Source organism: Melanostigma gelatinosum (assembly GCF_949748355.1).
Source record: "Melanostigma gelatinosum genome assembly, chromosome: 10".
Classification (NCBI taxonomy): domain Eukaryota; kingdom Metazoa; phylum Chordata; class Actinopteri; order Perciformes; family Zoarcidae; genus Melanostigma; species Melanostigma gelatinosum.
The window spans coordinates 26989746-27010556 of record NC_136643.1 but is presented as its reverse complement, the minus strand read 5'-3'; the positions used below and the strand labels follow the sequence as shown (position 1 = coordinate 27010556).

Genomic DNA, 20811 nt, shown 5'->3' with positions numbered 1-20811 from the left:
CCTTGCTCTGCGGATCAGGAAATGGCAGCAAGGAAGTAGGATGTCAGAAGAGGAGACGTTTCCCCCTCAAACGGATCTGCCGATGCCAACAGAGATGCAGTACATTGAGACCGCGGGGCACATTTACCCCCAGCAGGAAGTGATGGAGAAAACAGCAACTGTAGAAACGGAGGCTGTACCAGAATCTTTCCGTAAATCACCCAGAATGAAGCCAAGGTTGGTAGATCCTGAATGGGTAAATGTGTCAACACCAGAATCACCTAAAGTAAAAGATAGAGGAGAAGAAGTGGAAGTTTCTGCCTCCTTGCTTACAAAGTCAGCCACGATGGGAGCCAGATCAGGAGAAATAAAGGGTGAAGCAGCACTCATGCCGGCACAAAAATCTCCCAGAGTAAAAGCGAGAGCAGCAAAAGTGGAAGCGGAGTTGTCGCTTAGAACCATAGAGGCCAGGGTTGAGGAAAGACTAAAAGAGTCCCCCAGGCCGAGGCAAGTCAAATCTAACAAAGAGAGGTTCCTGAGTGAAGCTCTAACACCAGAACCAGCTGATCCAGATGAAGAGGAGGGTGCAGGGGAGTCCTTGAGGGCTCAGTATGAGAAGAGCCTGGACGCTGAGCGGATGCAGTGTGAGGAGAAACTCCTTGCTCTGCGGATCAGGAAATGGCAGCACGGTATGCGAATGTCAGAAGAGGAGGTACCCCACCCTGAAACTGATCTGCCCAGGCTGGCAGAGACTCAGTACATGGAGTCTGAGGGGCACATTTACAGCAAACAGGAGGTGGTGGAGAAAAGAGCAACTGTAGACCACGGTACCACATCAACGGCAAAGTCACACAAAGTCAAAGATAGAGTAGAACAGGACAAAATCACTGCCCCTGTGCCCAGAATGAAAGCCAGACAAGGAGTAGAATTGGAAATAGACAAGCAAGCACCAACATCTCGACTAAAATCCAGAGCAGCAGAAGTGGAAGCTGAGTCATCGCCTCGAACAAAAGCCAGAGCGGAGAAGATGTTGTTTGAGAAGACAAGAGAGGAGCGTGAGCTCCAGCTGTCGAGAGAGAATATCTCAGAGCTGAAGAATGAAAGTGAGAAGTTTGTCAGTGAAGAGGAGGCCTTGACTCAGCGGATAATGAAATGGCAAGAGAATGTTCTGTTGGAACAAGAGCAAGCTGTGGAGCCAGAGTCCGACTGGGTGGAGGGTTCCTCAAACATCCGGGCAGAGATGACCACTGAGGCTGGAACAAATGTCGCAGATTCGTCTGCTTTGGAATCAAATCCACATCCTGAAGTGGTCCGCAGCAAGAAGAACTTCACGGGAAAAACGGCCAAAGAGAAGTTCCTTTTAAGCGAGACGGTTCCTGCAGGTTTCAAAGATCAGCAGCGCGATAATGAGGCTGATCAGCTGACAGAGGGCCGGGAGACGAGGCTGCAGAGGGACAGTGAGTACTTTGTAAGCGAGGAGGAAGCGATGGCTCAGCGCATTCTGAAATGGCAACAAGATGTGGTTGAACAAGAGGAAGTAGCTGAACTGGAGTCCGAGTGGGCTTTGGACAATCAATGCAAGCAGCCTGGCACGGGGTTGCTCTTTGAGTCCCATGTTCCTGACAGTGAACCCCGTCATGGTGTAATTTCTCACCAAACCCAACCCAGTGACCTTCCACCACCACATGCAACTCTTGCTGGTGGAGCCCTGCAAACAAAGCAACCTTTACCTCTTCAACATGCCACTGGGTACGAGCAATCTCCTCCTCGTGGGTCTTCTCCTACATATGCTGGTTTACCACAACGTGTCGGTGTGCCCACTGAAAGTACGTATGATTTCAAATCTATTTCTGCAAAAGACAGATCGGGTCGTGAAGCTTCGCAAATTCAGGGATACTCTCCAACCCAACATACTAGTGTTCCTATTGAGGGATATGGACTTGCCTCATCCTGGGATGAGAGCCCTCATAAGTCCTCCAGAGAGTTTTCTTCAGTCAGTAGTCGTAGTCCACAGGAGGATCTGGAAGGAGAGGCAGAGAGGAGGCGAACCAGGGAGGAATTCACAATGACTGTAGATAAATCCAGCAGCCAACGCTTCCATTCAGAGCTCAGAGAGGGGAGAGAGAGGAAAGAGAAGATGGAAACCACCAGCGAGAGCAGCGAATGCAGACAACAGAAGGATGTTGGAGGTGTAAGGAGAGAGGAAAGAAGTGGAGATTCATTAAGGTCCAAACGGGGTGGTGAAATGAGTGCAGAAAGCCTTGAACTCGGAGGTATAAAGAAGGAGGAGAGGAGAGTCCGTGAGGAGTCAGATTTGAAAGAGGGAGTTCACCAAAGTCAAGAGTCAAAGTGGATGAAAGAAGGCGATACTGGAGGCTCCCGTCCAGTATTTGTGAAAGAAATATCTTTGGTCAAAGTAAAAATCGGTGAGATGTCAGAGTTTACCTGTCAATTCCAGGGTGACCCTCTGCCCACAGTCACCTGGCTCAAAGATGGCCACCCATTAGCTCACAACCCCGACTATGATACCGTGAGCAAAGCCAACACCTCAAAGCTCACTGTCTTCTATCCAACAACAGACCACGAGGGGACATACGACTGTGTCATAACCAACAAACATGGCAAATCCATCTGCAGCGGCACTCTTAAAATCTCTGACAAAAAGATGTCGAGAGCTTCAGGCTCCACACAAAAGGTCGTAGTTAGAGCGGAGCGAGAGAAGGGTGAGGAAAACCAGGAGAGCATGGTTGAAGCTGAACTTAAGACCTACATGGATTCAGCAAAGGCAACGCTACAGGTACCTCAGGCGGTCATCCACAGACACCGCTGCTCAGATGAATCCTTTAGCTCCTCACCTGTAGAAATCAGAATCACCGCTGCCACTCCTCTCCCTGAGATGAGAGCGGAAATCAGTGAGGACCAACCTCTGGTTTTCACGGAGAAACCCTCAGATGTACCAAGCGACGATGGAGCCTCTCAGACTGTCAAACACAAATTTACTTTCTCCTTTGATGTGGCTGGCGAAGCTCCTCACGTGGTCAGCAAATTAGAGAATACCTCCTGTTCTGAGGGCAACACTGCTGTGTTAGAGTGTGTCATCACAGGTGTACCTGCCCCAAAGGTCACGTGGTATTGTGACGACGTTTACCTCGGAATCGCGGCCGGAAAACACAGAGTTGAGGTAGATGATAAAGTGCACAGGTTGTATATCAGCAGTTTTACATACGCTGATGCCGGAGTATACAAATGCGTTGCTAGAAATAAAATGGGAGAGGTTGCAAGCATATCTGATGTGTCATTTAAAGGTGCAGAGCCTGTGCAATTCTCAGAGAGTGGTGGTTTTACTCCGTCTCGGAGAGTGATGAGGTCTCCCGTTGGTTTAACTGAGGATGTTATGAAACCTGCTGTATTCCACAAAGCTGCCATCACTCACACTGAAGATGGTGTCATTCAGTCAAAAGATAATCCTCTGAGTTCACAAGCTCTATCCGAGGCGGCCAAAGCCCCAAAAGCCAGACCTTGTATCTCGAGAGAGCCGCCGACTGTATCGGGCTGTGGTCTGTCGGCTTCTGCCGCTGTGATAAAAGTCTCTCAGATTAAACAAGCTTTTGAATCGGACTCACCAGTTGCATCGCTGACTTCCCCTTCTCCAGAGGAGCAGAGAAAGGAAACTCTTTTCCCAGAGGAGTTTCTACCCGCGGTGGCCATTTCCCTTGACCAGCAGGAAGGAGTACTTGAACCTCACACCGTCCATGCAGAAGGTGGTGATAGACTTGTTACAGTTAGGACAGCAAATCCAGGTTCTCCCAAAGCTGTTCCTTGTAGAGCTGAACCAGATTTCACTCAAACTATTCCTGCTTCAGAAAAATCAGTTTCCTCCCAGACTCCTGTAGCACCAAAACCTGTCTCTGCCACGACCTCCCAGACCACCTCCTCTCAGGAGGGAGACCGCAAGATCTCTGTCATATCTGGTGATGTTGATGAGGAAGCACTTTTAGCAGAAAGTCATGGCGTTATTAAACAGTTTGTGGAGGAAGTGCAGGAGTCTCCACACCTGGTCAGGCCTAAAGCACAGAAAGCTGCTACAGTTCAACAAATGGAGGTCTCTGAAGTGGAGATGTTGAGGGAGGACACTGTGCATTCATTTGACAGAACTAGCAGCTTCATTCCTTTCCAGTCTGAAAAAGTTCCTGCAGTAAAATGCTGCGTTACAACTTCAGCTCCAGTCAAAGAAGCTGTTAAGCCAAAAACTATTTCTGCGCCTCTCAAACCTGAGAGACAAAGTGCAACTCGAGGGTCTTCCTCTGTTCATAGAGAAGCTGACATTGTCGGTACGGTCCTTGCAGGGGAGGAGTTGATTTCAATCCCAGAGCCCTCTATGGACAGTGGTGTCTTTCTTAGCATGCCGGAGTCCCAGGCCGATGCGAGAGAGGTAGCCGAGGACATGGTTGCTGATGTAGTTGAGCCACATTCCGAAATCAAGGGTGAAGATGAAATGATTGATGTCCACGTGAAGTCAAATCCTAAACCGGAAGTAGAAAGCAGATTTAAAGCACTTGCTGTTCCTGAGGATGCTGCTGCTGAGGGACCTCAAAGCCCGGTCGCATCTTTACAGGAAAAAGGTAGTTTGGATGAGGCCTCAGCAGCTGAAGCTGGAGGAGCAGCAGCAGCAGTTGGCTCCATGATGGAAGAGGAGGTCACTTTTGGTGCTGTGTATGCCTTTTACAACCCTCCAACAGACTGGGGAAGACCACTGTCCCCTGAGTCTGAGATGTCCATAGAGATCGGCAGCACTGTGAGCGAAGAGCTAACCGAGGCAGCCGAGAGGTTCTACACCCCGGGCTCGTCCACCGAGGCCTCGCAGCAAATTGCACAGTCCTTCCACACTCCAAAGTCCCACATGTCCTTCCATACTGCAAGTTCCGATACCGCCAGTGGGTTCATGACCCCTCAAGATTATCCCTTCTCCCCTGTAGAACACAAGCGACCCTCGACAGGTGACTCCAGCGAGAGGTTCTTCTCTCCTGTTCAGTTCCTGACATCACCTGGTGATGAGGGCATTGAAACAACCCCTCCTGGAATAAACGTGGACGACAATCCATACCTCACCAAGGGAATAGGGTCTTTAGGCCTGGCAACCCTTCAGGAAAAAGTGCAGGGAATCCCTCCTGCCTTCCTCAAACCGCTCATTAAGAAAAGAGTGTTTGAGAATGACTCGCTAACGTTTTACGCTGAGGTGTTCGGTCTACCTTCCCCTGAAGTGAAGTGGTTCTGCAACAAAACGCAACTGGTGGCAGACGACAGACTTAAAATGGAGAGAGACGGCGATAGCATCTCGCTCACGATTAACAACGTTAGAAAGGCTGACCAGGGAGAATATATCTGTGAGGCTGTGAACTACGTCGGGGAAGCCAGAAGTGTTGCTTTAGTAGTGGTTGTGTCGCAGGAAGTGAGGTTCATGCCTGCTCCGCCTGCGGTCACCCATCAGCATGTGATGGAGTTTGACGTGGAGGAAGACGACTCTTCTCGTTCTCCTTCTCCTCAGGAGATTCTGCTCGAAGTAGAATTGGATGAAAACGAGGTGAAGGAATTTGAGAGACAGGTAAAGATCATCACCATCCCTGAGTACACCGCCGACAACAAGAGCATGATCATATCTTTGGATGTGTTGCCGAGTATTTATGAGGAGGGTGCCGTGGACTTTGTCACCCAGGAGCATGATGATTTGAAAATAGCTTTCGAGGTCACGGAGATGCCTCCGAGGTTCATCAATCCCATCTGTGACATGGAAACCCCCGAAGGTACCACGGTCATGTTTGAGTGCTCACTGATGGGAATTCCTTCTCCTATCGTGTCCTGGTTCAAAGGCGACAAAAAAATTCCCCACAATAACAAAAAATACTTGCACTCATCTGATGGAGACAACCACTTCCTGAAGATCTTTAAAGTCACCACACAGGATAGCGGAGTGTACACCTGCAGGGCTATCAACGTTGTTGGGGAGACCCTGTGTCGGGCCTCTCTGGTGGTGGTAAACGCCAAAGCTTTCTCAGGGAAGACCAGAGGCAGGGAGTTGACCGCCGTGTCCTTAGGAAGCGCCAAAGTCCAGCCACAGAAGTTCGACCTGGTGGTCGGAAACACATCGTTCGACAGCGAACAGGTGTCAGAAATTGAGCTTGAGTTTGAGTTTGAGCAAGAGGCGGATGAGTCACAGCGGGCGGTCAGGCTGGTGGCCAAGACCGACAACGAAATGAGCGAACAAGGAGAGGAATATGTTAGCGTCAACTTCGATGTATTTGCCGAACCTGCAAAAGATGACAAAATAGAATTCAAAGGGAAGTCCTCTGATATGTGTAGCTTCCAGTTCCAGGTGACTGAGACATCCCCTAAATGCGTCATCCCGTTGACTAACGTTACCGCGGCCGTAGGGACGCCGGTTATCCTGCAGTGTCTAGTTAGCGGTAAGCCAAACCCCACCTCCGAGTGGTTCAAAGACGGAGACCGCGTCACTGACAGCAGGTGTATAATCCAGGAGAAAACCGCAGGCCATTTCAATCTGCTCATTACTAACGTGACCCAGAGTGATGCTGGTGAGTACAGGTGCATCATCCAAAACATAGCCGGTTGCATTGAAACTGCTGCGCTGCTGAAGGTGTTTTAGAGGTTGAAAGGTCCGGTTGCACAAAGATACCTTTACTCTTTTGTTGTATCTTGCTAATTCTTCACTACTTTACTGCTGTAGAAATAAAAAAGACTGACCAATAAAACTGTACAAGCTGCTCTACTGGTAAACAGATGAGTGAAGCAACAGCTTTAATAAAACTAAATATTTTCACATCTATAAGCCCTCTAAAAAAGTTATTTTTGAATTGCTTGCTTAACACGGTTTACAAATTGCAAGTAGATTACAGGTATTTGTCTAAGCAAAGCCAATACTTGTCTAACAGTCAAAAAGTTTAAATGTCTCTTTGTGCAACCAGCCCGTAGTCATGTGGGAAAAACAGTGAATAATTGTGTCTTTATACAGTTTAATTTTCATTTTTGGTAGATATCTGGGTTCATGTTTGCTTCTGTTATCTGGTTACACTTTAAATGTGAGCTGCTTTAACTTTGAAATTGTATTCATGACATGATGAGGTAATGTCTGTGCTGGTCTTCACTGGTCTGTTTCTAATGTTGTGCTGTTCCCATCAGTTTGCACAAGTGTGAAACAATCTCTTACACAAGAAAACCTTTACAGAAATACATATTGCCATTTTAGATATTTAGTTTTGTTAAATTAGTGACAACAGGAGTTTGTAGAAACTACAAAGTCAAAATGAAGAGGTAAATTATTTTTAAATAATCCATATAGGAAATAAATATAAACTTTTTATTTTTATTTTGTGTTTCTGTTCATTCACTGGTTTTTATTTTATTATAGTTTTTTTTAATGTTTTAACTATGCTTTTTACTATGTTTTTACTATGTACTGGCTCTGTGGCACTCTGAGATTTAAAAAAAAAAAATGAAAAGTGCGTTACAAATAAAATACATTATTATTATTATTATTATTACTTTAGAAACCACCTATAATTATCAGGGCCGGGAATATTTTCAATTAATCAGAACTAACTTAAAAATATATTTGTGGTCTGGTTTGACCAGAAAAAAACAGCAATTATTAGTTAAAATGTCAAATAACATTTCTTTAGCAGTGAAAACTACAACTGTGTTGTGTAACAAACTCTTAATTGTTAAATAACTAAAACGAATAAGGATAAGAAAGGAAACTTTGATCTCCTGCAGAAGGAAACAAATTATTATTATCATTGTCACCTGAGTTTTGCGCAAAAAGTGTGGTTTGTAATAAGTCACTGCCATGTTTGAATAATAAGAAATAGATACAATAGCAGTAATTATTAAATACAAAATGAATTTGAAGATTAAACAGTCATCGTATCAACAGCCAATCTGAAAACTATCAAGATTATAGCATCATAATTCCCATTTAAATGGCTGTTTATTGTTGCTTGTGTGATTTTTGGGACGTTTGTTGCAGTATTTTTTTTCTGATATCTTTGAGTTGTTTTTTTTGAGTGTGAATGACATTTTTAGGATTTTCATAAAGCAAGTATTTCATAATAGAGTAGTAAAAATTTTAAAATTGATAATACTGTGAAACTTTTAAAAACTTTTAAATACAAGTTTTAATGTAAATATGTGTAATTTTAGGAGTGTATTAGTAGATTGAGCATTGAGATAGAAGTTCATGGTTTATTTGTACAGATGTCATGTTGGTTTGTCTCAAGAGTTTATATAATAAAAATATTAATGATTTAAAGGCGAAGTCTAAGTTGTTTTTTTAACAATTTAAATGGGTGAACACGTTTACGTGGTCTGTTTGTCAATCGTCTTATTTACGGACAAAATGCAGGTGTCAAAAACTACTCATGTTGTGTACGACTTAGTATTATTGTTGATGTTTTGATACCAGTATTAATACATCAACAGATATTGTTTTCCTTCTTTTTTTTTGCAAAAAATGCTAATTACCAAACATTTGTTATAAAATGAATTACAATTGATTGGTAATTAAGGAAAACAGTTAGATTTAATTGTGATATATTACCAGAAAATAAACAACGTTTTAGGTCAATGAATCATCTAGCTGTTTGGGGGAAAACCTTTATTTTTCTAACATGTTTATGTTAATAAATCATCTAATCTCTTTTTAGTTTTAGTATATATGTGGAAGGGCTGTCGTCTCTTCATCACTTAGTCAACTAATAGATAATTGGGCTCTTTGTAAACTGAAAGATTGTTTTTTGTTTAAATTGTGCCATTTTATCGATTAATTGGAGAAAATCCTACAACTATTAGTGGAGTAAGAACTTCTGTGGTCAAAGACAGCCCTCACTTCTTCCTCTTTGTTTATTCCTGTTGTCAGTTCAATGTTAATATTACAGCTTTTGTGTTGTGGATATTGTTATCAGTCTTGCTCAATATTTCCTGACAGAACGTTGTAGCACCCCCGTCACCACTGTGGAAGAACAAGATGAAACCTACTACACTGGTGTCCAGTTACCACAGAAAACAAAAACACTTGAACTCAAGCCAGAGTCCAAACGTCACTCTTCCTCTTTCGAGAAGAAAAAAGAAAAGCCAGTTTTCCTCAGCCAGCTCTCTCCAGCAGCCGTGACCACCGGGGAAACGGCGCGGTTCACCGTCAAAGTGTCCGGCCTTCCAAAGCCGACCGTTCAATGGTCTCACGACGGGAAGGTCATTAGGACCTCCTCCATTTACAAGCTGATAGAGGAGAAGGAGGAGTACACGCTAGTAATCACAAAGGTCACATCTGAGTTTGAGGGAGAGTACTCTTGCACTGCCACCAACAGATTCGGTCAGACAACGTGCAGCACATACCTCGAGGTGAAAAAGTCCGATGTTAGCCAGGCAGAGAAATGGGTAGAGAAGATGTTCACGGTCACGGGTCAACCTCCTACTTTCACAGTTCAGATCCAACCTGTGAGGTGCTCAGAAGGACGGGAGGTTTCTTTTAATTACAAAGCCAGTGGTGATCCGATCCCTGGTGTGAAGTGGTTCAAAGGGGCTTTTCAGATCCAGCCCAGTAGAAACTGCATCGTTATAGCCAACCTAGATGGATCTGGCGTTGTCAGTATCAAGAGTGTCAAACAGGAGGACAGTGGTCTGTATACATGTAAGGCCTCCAACCAGTTTGGAGAGGCGTCTTGTAGCGCCGAGCTTGTTGTGTTCAGAGAGTCCGTCTCTGTTTCTCACAAACAGGAGCAGCTGACGGTTCAGAAGAAAAGCTACAAGGTTTCAATGACGGAACAAGCGACAGAGTCTCGCTTGTACCAGGTCAGCCTCCCGGGCCAGGACAGAGCCAGGTCAGATCAGATGGTTTACACCATCGGCACTGAAGACCGGCAGATAATTCCCAGTGAGCAAGTGGGCTCCCTCGGCGAGCTAGAAATCTCTGCTGCCACTATTCATTGCGAGCAGCTGACCCACCAGGCAGCAATGCTTCAGTCTCACGAGATGGAGGGGAGGGTGTCTGTGGTTCCCACCCGCCCGCCTCAGGTCTCGACCGTTCCCGTGAAACAGCTCCACATGACGGCGTTTACGTCGTCAGTTGAAGAGAGCCAGGACCTCACAGAGCAGCACTGTGATCGCATTGTAAGCCCCGAGGTCATTGAGCTCCAGGCAGCTCGAGAAAAGAGGTCAGTGGTGATGTCAGCTGTTGCTGAGGAGCTCACCCCACTTTCTACTGTTAGCACAGAGTCTCTGGCCGACAGGAAGTCTGCTACCATAAGGCCCACTTCAGAACCTAAACATCTAGTCAGTGGGCATCAAGTTGAGTCACAACTGCCCATCCTAAAAGAGGAGTCTCAGGATATCCCCAAAACACAGGAGGAGAAGGGTTATAAGGTTAAAGAAGGTGTTAAGATTTTATACTCAGCCCAGTCTGCAGAGAAACGGGTGCTTGCAGAGGGCCACACAACTCAACTAGCAACAGCAGACTCTGCTGTGAAATCCTCTGTAGGGAAAGAACAGCACCGACCTGTCTTGGCCTCAGTCAGCGAGTCTAAACAGACTCTTTCCAAGGAGACTAAGTTCTCCATGGCGAGGCCCACTGAGGAGACAGCCCATCTCTGTAAGGATAAAGTGATGAAGGTAGCTCTAACTGCTGAAGAGAAGCAAATGCTGCAGGCTGAGCCCACTCAGCAGCTGCCAGGTCTGGACAGTGCCATGTCCATTCAGTCACAGGTAGAAGGAGAGCAGTTGTTGCACCTGCAGGTTATCACAGACCAGGACTTCCTTCCATCTGAGAAGAGCTTCACCTGTGAGAAACCAGCACCAGACCAGGCAGGAGCTAGAAAGAGTCCCACTCTGCTGCACACCATTACACAAGATGAGCAGAGGACAGTAGTTTATGAGGACACATCAGAGTTTGAGGCCAAGGCTAGCACCACGATGATCCAGCCCCAGAAAGAGACTCCTGCTCCGCTGCATCTCCCGTCATCCCAATCTGTGGAGGTGCTACCCAAAGAGGGTATCCTCACAACTGAGAAGCCCGAACAGCAGGTGGCGGCGCAGAAACAAGAAAAGACGAGGCGGCACGTAGCCACCTCGGAGGAGAGAAGGGAGCTCACGGCAGATTATCACACAGAGCTGGATCTGTCCGTGACGGGCTTTCAGTCTCAGCTTCGGACTGAACCCAGGCCTCAGAACATCCTCCAGCTCTCCTTCCAGCCCATGCAGCTGCCGAAAGAGACGCCAGTTACTTCCGACGTCAAGCAGCAGCGAGCTTTGGTGCAGAAGGAGGATCGCTTGAACGAGATGCATGTCCCCAGTGTGGCCGACAGTCAGGCCTTAGAGGAGGGCCACACTGAGAGTCTCACAGCCGTGGATAAATTCACCTGCCAGATGGCGGTAGAGCCAAAACTTCCCACAGAGCCGATCCAGATTGAGGAGAAGGAGATCTCCACTGAGAGTAGTGTCCTTCTAGAGGCAGCAGAACAGGACTTTGCTGTTCAGATCCAGGAGGGACAGTCAGTCAGGCAGTCTATAGTGATGGACGAGAAGCGAGTGCTGACCGGTGAGCTCTCTCAAGAGATCACCAAGTCTGAGTCCACTAAAGTCATCGTCACCACACAGCCGAAACTGTCCTTTATGGCATCGGAATCGAAAGACAGCAGCGCTCTTCCCAAAGAGATGACATTTGTGATTCAGATCCCTAAACCTTTCAGTCTGAATATTCGGCGTCAGCTCAGAGACGCTCTTCAGTCCGCTACGGCCAGCGACCAGCCGGTGTTACTGGCTGACGTGGTGGGAAGGTTACAGGCTGTAAAGGTACAGGAAGTCAAGGTTCAGAGAGAGCCCAAGCGGGCCATGTTTACATACCTGATCACAACAACAGGTGCCCCCATGGAGATCACCCTGGCTTTTGAGGGTGAATACCCTCAGACAGCTGACCTCAGGACTGAACTCCAGGCAGCTTTCCACTCCATAGTTTACCAGGAAGCCCACGTTCTTACCTCAGACCAGCCGGGCACTATGCAGCTAGACAAACCTCAAAGGGCGCAGGTCACCTCGGCCCGCTCTAAGCAAATGCTGTCATCCACGGTAGAGACTGTGAGCGTGGCAGAGAGTGCGTTGGACTTCACTGCTGTTAAATCTCAGGCTGCCGCAGTCAAGACAGAGTCCAAAATGGCAGTCGAATGTGCTGCCGCTGAGCAACAGGTTGTGGTGCAGGAATCCAAGGCAGCAATGATGGAACAGTCCATCTCATCTCAGATCAAAGTCTCCACAGAGTCTCACGTGTCTTTTGAGCAGTCGGTGCAGGTGTCGAGGCAGGAAGTGAGGTCAGTGATGGTGAAAAGCACAGAGAAAGATGTAGGAGCGGCTGTTGTTACCACAACCCTGCCTCCCACCACCGTTCCCACCGAACAGGTGGTGGATGTGAGCATCCAGAAGGAGCACAGGGAGGAGATCTTTAAAGAGGAGATCACTGTATCCAGGGCAGAACAGAGAGTACACCCTATAATAGTCACCTCCCTCGAAGATTTATCCGTCGACGAAGATAGTAAGATAACTTTTAGCACCACCATTAAGTACGTCACAAAGGTAAACTGGTTTTTCAATGGGCAATTGGTGAAATCTGGCAAAGAGTTCAAGTGTTCCAAAGATCACGACACATACACATTGGTTATCAACAAAGTTGTCAAGGAGAGGCATCAAGGAGAATATGTTTGTGAGGCTGAGAATGAGGCCGGCAGGACTTCAACGTCTTCAAGACTCACTGTGGTCTCAAGAGGTTTGATAACAGTAAAACTTAATGTGTCATTCATTCATCCACTTTCTCTGAGAACGACTAATCATTCCCATGAGTCAGTTCCATTCAAGACTTATTTCATTCTGGTCTCTATATTCATTTCATAGCATGAACCCCCTCAGCAGGGCACTGGTACTAACTCACTATGTCTTGTTTGTTCCACATCATTGTGTGGTTAAATATCGCCTAAAGACCAGAACCGTCACAGCCATGCAGGTTTATCGAAAGGCTCTGTAGTCAATGAGCTTCTTGCTATAATGGTTGTCATGATCCTGGTCTTCAGGTAACTTTCATGTTTTTCTTTTCTTCACGGTCCCTTTGGCATGTTGGTGTAAACGGGTTCCTTTGTTTTAAACTCATGGTCTGTCACATTCCTTTAGGTCCATTTCCGTCACACATCTCTCTCTGCATGCTTCCAGGACTTCAACCTGAGAATGCTTCATCTGTCATAAACCGTTTCTCCACCTTGTACCCTGAACCCTAGCCCCATGAGAATCACGTACAATCATACCAGCCTTTTGTGAAACCATGGGGCTAATGTTCTTGCAGATTTTCTCCTCCACAGTCACTCCTGTGTCCACCATTGTTGTACATTCCACCATTCCTGTTCCTGACCTGTCAGTTGTTTTTCTTTAAACTGAGCTTCATAGATTCTATGAGTAACGTTTACCTTTTTCTCCGTGTGTGCCTCAGCGCCGCCGGTCTTTAGGCAGAAAATCATGCCTCTGGAGATAAACATCGGCAGCCAGGCCAAGTTTGATTGTGAAATCGAGGACGCCTTGAGTGTGACCTTCAAATGGTACAAGTCTGCCATTGAAATCAAGCAGAGCGAGAAGTTCAGGATCCTCAGCCGCCACACCAGTTCCTCCTTGGAGCTCCTAAACCCGATCAAAGCCGACAGCAACGAATACACCTGCAAGGCTTCAAACCAACACGGCACTGACAGCTGCACCGCCATGCTAATCGTCACCGGTAAGACCCAGCGGGACCCTTTTTTATTATTTTTGAAGTATTGCTTTACCAATGTGTCTGTTTGAGAGAGAGAGAATTATATATTTGCAATGTGTTTTTCCCTGAGTCATTATGGTGCAATGCGGAAGTGATGATTTGTACATGACTTGGATCTTGTGTCACGTTTGGCGAGATTTTAAAGATGTTGAGGATCACATTTTCTCATGTTTTGACCTACGTCAATCACCAAGTTGAGGTTGCTGATATTATTTTTGATGTTGGTGTAATTTTTCCACCTTTTAAAAAATGTGTTCTACTTATTTGTATATTTTACCTACTTTCCTTAGAAGTGTACCCGCCGGTATTTGTATCAAAACCCGACCCAATGACTTTATACGTGGGCAAACAAGCTGTGCTCCAGTGCTCACTCACTGGATCCTCCCCCATGGAAGTTGTCTGGCACAAGGACAACATAGCCATCACCTCCGAAGGGAACTATGTCATGAAATGTGAAAAGAACAAGTATTCCCTTCTCATTAGAAGTCTTGAGCTGACTGACCAGGGAGTGTACCTGTGCAAGGCCTCCAACAGTGTTGGCACTGCTACTTTTACCACAGAGCTCAAGGTTATCAAGAAGCCCAGCTTTGTTAAGACCGTTGAGCCAGCATCAGCTGCTGTCAATGACCCGCTGAGGCTGGAATGCCAGGTGGACGAGGACACTGGTGTGACCGTCACCTGGACCAGGGATGGCAAAAAAGTCCACCAGACCATGGAGTGTAAAGTGTCCTTTGAGGACAAGGTCGCTGTTGTTGACATTCCCAAGTCCAAACTGAAGGACTCTGGGAAATATGTGTGCACAGCCACGAATGAGGCCGGGAGCTCATCCTGTGAGGCTGTGGTAACTGTTCAAGGTAAGATCCTAGAGAAGATCTTTCCGTTAGCTTTGATGAAACAATGAGTAAATGGATTATTGCTGTTGTCAGCCAACTGCAAGCTGACCTTAACAATATGCACCGCTGTCGTGTTGTCTTTCCTTTTTGCATTTTTCTGTTTTGGTTATTTAGTTTTAGTTTTTGTCATGCGTCTCTTTTGACAATGATCTTAAATCAAACACTCCTTTCAGAGCCCCCTGCCTTTGTTAGGAAACTGGAACCTAAGATTACCTGGAAACAAGGCATAGCTGCACGCATACAGTGCACCATTAAAGGATCGCCCGAACTTCACATCCACTGGTTCTGGAATGACAGAGAGCTTGGTGATGGAGAAAAATATAAAATCTCTTTCAAGAGTGGAGTTGCCTCTTTGGAGATAATGAACCTGTTGGTCACAGACAGTGGGAGTTACACCTGTGAGGTGTCAAACAATGCCGGCAGCGAGAGCTGCAACACTCTTATAGCTGTTAAAGGTTTGTCAAATCTTGCATTTACTTGACACTAACTTATGAATTTTAGAAAACCTTTGGTGTTAACTGCCTACGCTTTACTTACCCTTCTGACACCCAGAGCCACCATCCATTAGAAAAGAGCTGCAGACTGTAGAGGCGGTGAAGGGAGCAGCTACTCAGCTGGAGTGTGAGATCACGGGAACAGCTCCTTTTGAAATCAGCTGGTTGAAAAATAAGAAAGCCATCTCCAGTGATCAGAAGTATAAAATAGTTCTTCAAGATACCTTGTCGAGGCTGGAGATCCAGACCTTTGATAGTGCCGATGTTGGAGATTATCAGTGTGTCGTATCCAATGATGTGGGCAAAGTCATCACTAAGGCCCAAGCTAAACTTAAAGGTAAACCTGAGTTTAATAAATGGTATTCACCGAGGTTTAATCTCATTCTTCAAACTCAGTTTTTAATCCTCTAACTGTTCTTGTAGAGCCACCAACTTTCTTAAAGAGGGTTGAAAGTGCTACAGCAGTGTTGGGAAACACAGTAAAACTACAGGGGACCGTTAAGGGCTCGGCTCCCATCTCTGTGAAATGGACGAAAGACTCTGAAATACTGAGAGATGATGATTCAAACATCAAGATGGCGTTTGAGAACAATGTTGTTAGCTTGTCCATAACAACGGTGGCCATCAGCCACGGCGGCAAGTATTCATGTCAAGCTGAGAACGAGGCTGGCCAACAAAAATGCGAAGCTACTGTGACCGTGCAAGGTCAGTTGACGTCTTTGATGCAGAGATACTATGTCGAGTTCGATAGGTTCTTGTTTCTAATCTCTTATATCTTAACAACTATTTCTTATCTCAGAACCTGCCAGAATCGTAGAACCTGCAGAGTCCATCAGTGTGACCGCAGGAGATTCTGCCACGTTGGAGTGCACGATCTCTGGAAGCCCAGACCTCAAAGTGAAGTGGTTTAAAGACGGCAAAGAGATGATCAGTGGCCGAAAATATAAGATGACTCTGAAAGACAATATTGCCACCATGAAGATTCTTACGGCAGAAAGAGGAGACACTTCAGAGTACAAGATGGAGGTGTCGAATAAAGTCGGGAAAGACCAGTGCACATGCTCGGTCACGATCTTAGGTTCGTTATGTTATGACAAGTCTTCCACATTATACATGTGTTTATAACCACAAGGAAACAAACGTTGACACACATTTTGGGACTAACATTATTCTACAGTCTGCAATAGACATTAATTGTAGTTAGAGACAGAGTGTTATTTCCTTTTAGATTTTAGCCGAGTGATTCTTTATAAACTGGATGAAATCGTGTTAATGCATGAGATGTTTTTTTCTTCAACAACCAGATCGAATAATGCCTCCAACTTTCACCAAGTCCCTGAAAAGAGTTGATGGTAACATTGGTAATGACGTCTCCATGGATTGTAAAGTGTCTGGGTCACAACCCATGACCATAGCTTGGTTCAAAGATGACCAGGAAATCAAATCTGGATCCAAATTCCAGCCAGAGTTCAAAGACAGCTCTGCTACGCTGAGAATTATACGGCTGGGGAAAGCCGACTCTGGAGTTTACAAATGCAGAGCCACCAATTCAGCCGGCTTTAAGGAAACCAGCGGCACGCTCTATGTCAAAGGTTATGAATGCGCGGCTTTATGTTGTGCCTTGATTTGTTGTGTACAATCCGTCAATAGTTTCATGCTAACATGAAATGCAATCTTTGTTTTTGTTTATGGCCTCTAGAGCCCCCAGTGTTTACAGTGAAACCTGACAACCAGGATGTTATCCCAGGAACCACCGTGTCCTTCAGAACAACCTTCACTGGAACAGCGCCTTTAGCTGTGAAGTGGTTCAGAGAGGAAAAAGAGATTATATCTGGAGGCTCACATTTCATAAAGAAAGACGCCTCTTCGAGCTCTTTGGAGCTTAACTCTGTGAAACCCAGTGACTCCTCTAAATACACATGCCAAGTGTCCAACGATGCTGGGAAGGTGGATTGCACCGCAGTCCTCTTTGTGAAAGGTGCCCGTCTTCACCGTTGTGTTCGGCTGCATGAAAATAAAGTCTTGACATCAATATCCCTTTTGATACTAACACCATGTCTTCTGTCTGATAATGAATGTTAACCTCTTCTCTCAGAGCCTCCTTTGTTTGTGGTGAAGCTTGAGGCGACCAAACTCGTCACCAGCGGCGACTCCGCCAAGCTGGAATGCAAAGTGACGGGCAGCCCCGTCATCGGTTTCAAATGGTTCAAGGACGAGATGGAGATCAGCTCCAGTCCTAAATACACAATGGCCTCGATTGACTTAGTGGCGTCTCTGGAAATAGGCGACTGTGCAGTCGAGGATAGTGGAGATTATGTCTGTGTGGCGTCCGGCGAAGCCGGTAGTGACCGCTGCAGCAGCACAGTCACAGTCAAAGGTTGGTTACAGTGATTCGTTCTTACTCCCATTTTTTGACTTTTACTGTGAAATTGAAGTCATTTTTTTTGCTTCGTTTCAAATGAAAAATCGTCAGCATTTATCCTGTCAACACGTCACGCCCCCTGGTGGACGAAGACATAATTGAACAGCACTGGTGAGACTTGTGGAGCGTGGCCTCTCCGCAGGGTAAACACTGAGGAAGTCTTGACCGTTATTACAGCTAGAAGAAGTCATTCAGGACAAGCATTTTCAACTTCACAGTGAAACTCAAGTGGATCACTCTCGTGTGGTCCAGTGTAACGCGCTGACACGTCCGCTGTTCTCTTCCAGAGCCGCCATTGTTTGTGCGTAGCATGGAGCCCAAAGATGTGGTGAAAGGTTCTGAGGTGATGCTGGAGGGCCAGGTCTCTGGCTCCGCCCCTTTCACCGTGTCGTTCTATAAGAACACAAAGCCGATCAGGAATGACAAGAGACACCGGATCACGGTGAAAGATGACCTGGTAGCCCTGCAGGTGCTGGCAGTAGAGGCAGGAGACGTGGCCTTGTACCAGTGCACAGTTGAGAATGAAGTGGGGACGGCCTCCTGTGATTGTCAAGTAACGCTCAAAGGTTGGTTTAGATGCTGCCGACATTTAAATCTGCTCCATTTATTTGGATAGCCTCGCAAAGCTTCATCCTGACCTAGCAACCGCTCAGCAGGCATTTATTTAATGCCGCTTTATTTCCTCACAGATACAGCGACTTTGAGTTAAGTCACTTTTGATATAGCTGGAAAATTACAAATATGTCTTAGAGGCCCTTAAATGATCACAACACGGATCCACATCAATCGATATGAGACCAAATATTTCAGAAAAAGGGTTCTCCTTTCAAAAGAGCAACAAAGGTTCCTTTGGTTGGGATGGACAGACTTGCAATTTATGTTATATAAATATTTAGGGTAGACAGTAGTACCCTTACTGATTGGACAAATATGCTCGACCTCTGCTCCAGAAATGTCGGCAGATTTCTCCGAAAGTCCAACAAGATCAGTTACTTGCTATTGAGTTCTTAGATCAGGAGTTTGGAGACGCAGCCGTTCACTACCTGGACACTCATCAAAGCTATTGATCTAGAATGTTTCCACAAATCTCAAAGAAACACTGAGCTTGCAGCAGGAAGTCTGACTTTGCGAGGCTAATAGTCAGAGAAGCCAATAATATTCTTAAAAAATGTCTCCTTGTAGAACCACCATCATTTGTGAGAAAGCTGGAGAACCTCAGCTCCTTGGTTGGCAGAGAGGTTTCTCTGCAGTGCACTCTGAAGGGCTCAGAGCCCATGACTGTGTCCTGGACCAAAGACAACCATGAGCTCAAAGAGGCCGAACACATTCAGATTACATATGAGAACAACACGGCTCTGCTGCACTTCACCAATTTACAGAGCAAACATGGAGGCAAATACTCCTGCCAGGCGCAGAATCAGGCCGGGAGCCAGACGTGCTCCGCAGTGTTGACAGTCAAAGGTTGGTTAAGATACTCCAGAACTCCAACTGGAAAATAAACTATGTCCAGTCGGTGCGTTCAGGAGATCCTTATCAACTCATGAAGTAACACATCATTTTATGAGTTGATAATGACCAAACGCATCTTTAGTTGTTGTTTACTTTTGTTCTGCGATTAGAGATTCTTTGCTGACTGTGTTGTTTGACGTCTCAGAGCCAGCTAAGGTCACGGAGGAGGCCAAGTCTATCAGTGTGACTCAGGGGGATCCGGCCACGCTGGAGGCCCGGTTCTCAGGCACAAAACCTCTGAAGGCCAGATGGCTTCAGGCTGGCAAGGAGCTGACCTCAGGCCAGAGATATAAAGTCCATGGCACAGACACCAGCTCTGTGCTCAAGGTTATTAAAACTGAGAAAAATGACAGCGGTGACTATACCTTTGAGATTTCAAACGATGTCGGCCAAAGTTCTTGTGAGGCCACACTCACCATTCTCGGTCAGTTCTTAATGTGTAATGAATAACTCAACATTGGTTTTGTTTAAATACGTCGTACTTTGAAAGTTGCTTCTCACCTCTGTTTTTCTTCTATCAATGTTAGATCAAATAATTCCTCCGTCTTTTTCGAGAAAGCTGAAACAGACGGAAGGTATCAAAGGATCGTTTGCTCATCTGGAGTGTCTGGTGTCCGGCTCCTTGCCGATAACTGTACAATGGTACAAAGATGAGAAAGAGATCCAGACTGATGAGAAACACAAATGCACTTTCTTTGAGAATGTTGCTTTCCTGGAAATCTCTAATCTTGACAGTAAAGACAGCGGCAGCTATACCTGCATCGCTAAAAACAAAGCAGGAACCGTCCAGTGCTCTGGGAACGTGTTTGTCAAAGGTTTGTTTTTGGTATTTATCAGTAGGTGGATGTGTTTAATCTTAAAGGGTCTTTGTTATAGAAGCATTATTTCCTTTTGTTTCTCTTCCAGAACCACCATGCATTCTTGAAAAGCCTGATTCCATGAATGTCTTGCCTGGCTCCAAAGTACAGTTGAACGTACTAGTCTCTGGCACGCCGCCACTGACCACCAAATGGTTTAAAAACAAGAAAGAGATTTTATCCAGTGCCGACTGCTCTGTGGTCAAAGACAACACCTCGAGCTCTCTGGAGCTCTTCTTTGCTAAAACCTCTGATTCTGGAGACTATGTCTGTGAAATCCAGAACGATGTGGGCTCCACTTCATGCCAGGCAACGCTCTTTGTCAAAGGTTAATATGTTCTTTATGTCAAACTAATTATGTCTCCATCCATCTGTTCTTATTGGCATTTTGAACCCAGAACGTGTTCCTTTTCCTTTGACTTAACGCTTCACTTCAAAGTTGGTAGTGTTTTCATTTAACTCTTTGCTGTATGAAGTGACTGTATAGACCCACACACTCACAATCACTTGAATACCTCAAAGCCGAAATGTTCTTTTCTGAGCTGGAAGAGTCAGTCAAAGAGAAGATGCTATGAAGGCTTATTGACGTTTCAGACTAAAATTCAACAAAACAGGCAAATAAATCAGTAAATAAATGCCACACTAACTTTGGAGCGATTATGGCTAGTAATGAAGGCATCTTCTTTTGCCTCTTCAGATTATTCACAAAACAACTGATGTTAACACACTGACTTGCTTAAGAATTGAGCAACATTTGGATGGAGACATTGTTAACATTATAGAGATCATGGTTTTGCACTTGCCGTCTGTC

The 20811-nt window shown here is 45.7% G+C and overlaps 1 protein-coding gene across 1 annotated transcript in view; it reads left to right on the top strand.

The window, feature by feature from the left end:
• The window catches only part of ttn.2 (titin, tandem duplicate 2), a 223407-nt gene that overhangs the window by 41782 nt on the left and 160814 nt on the right, over positions 1 to 20811 (top strand). Inside the window, exons 42-56 of the mRNA XM_079277290.1 lie at positions 8978 to 12799; positions 13511 to 13789; positions 14116 to 14679; positions 14892 to 15173; positions 15271 to 15549; positions 15636 to 15917; positions 16012 to 16290; positions 16517 to 16804; positions 16912 to 17190; positions 17308 to 17589; positions 17922 to 18200; positions 18817 to 19095; positions 19289 to 19567; positions 19671 to 19958; positions 20050 to 20328. Coding sequence (XP_079133416.1) covers positions 8978 to 12799; positions 13511 to 13789; positions 14116 to 14679; positions 14892 to 15173; positions 15271 to 15549; positions 15636 to 15917; positions 16012 to 16290; positions 16517 to 16804; positions 16912 to 17190; positions 17308 to 17589; positions 17922 to 18200; positions 18817 to 19095; positions 19289 to 19567; positions 19671 to 19958; positions 20050 to 20328 — 8040 coding nt within the window. The remainder of the gene's footprint in view (positions 1 to 8977; positions 12800 to 13510; positions 13790 to 14115; positions 14680 to 14891; positions 15174 to 15270; positions 15550 to 15635; positions 15918 to 16011; positions 16291 to 16516; positions 16805 to 16911; positions 17191 to 17307; positions 17590 to 17921; positions 18201 to 18816; positions 19096 to 19288; positions 19568 to 19670; positions 19959 to 20049; positions 20329 to 20811) is intronic.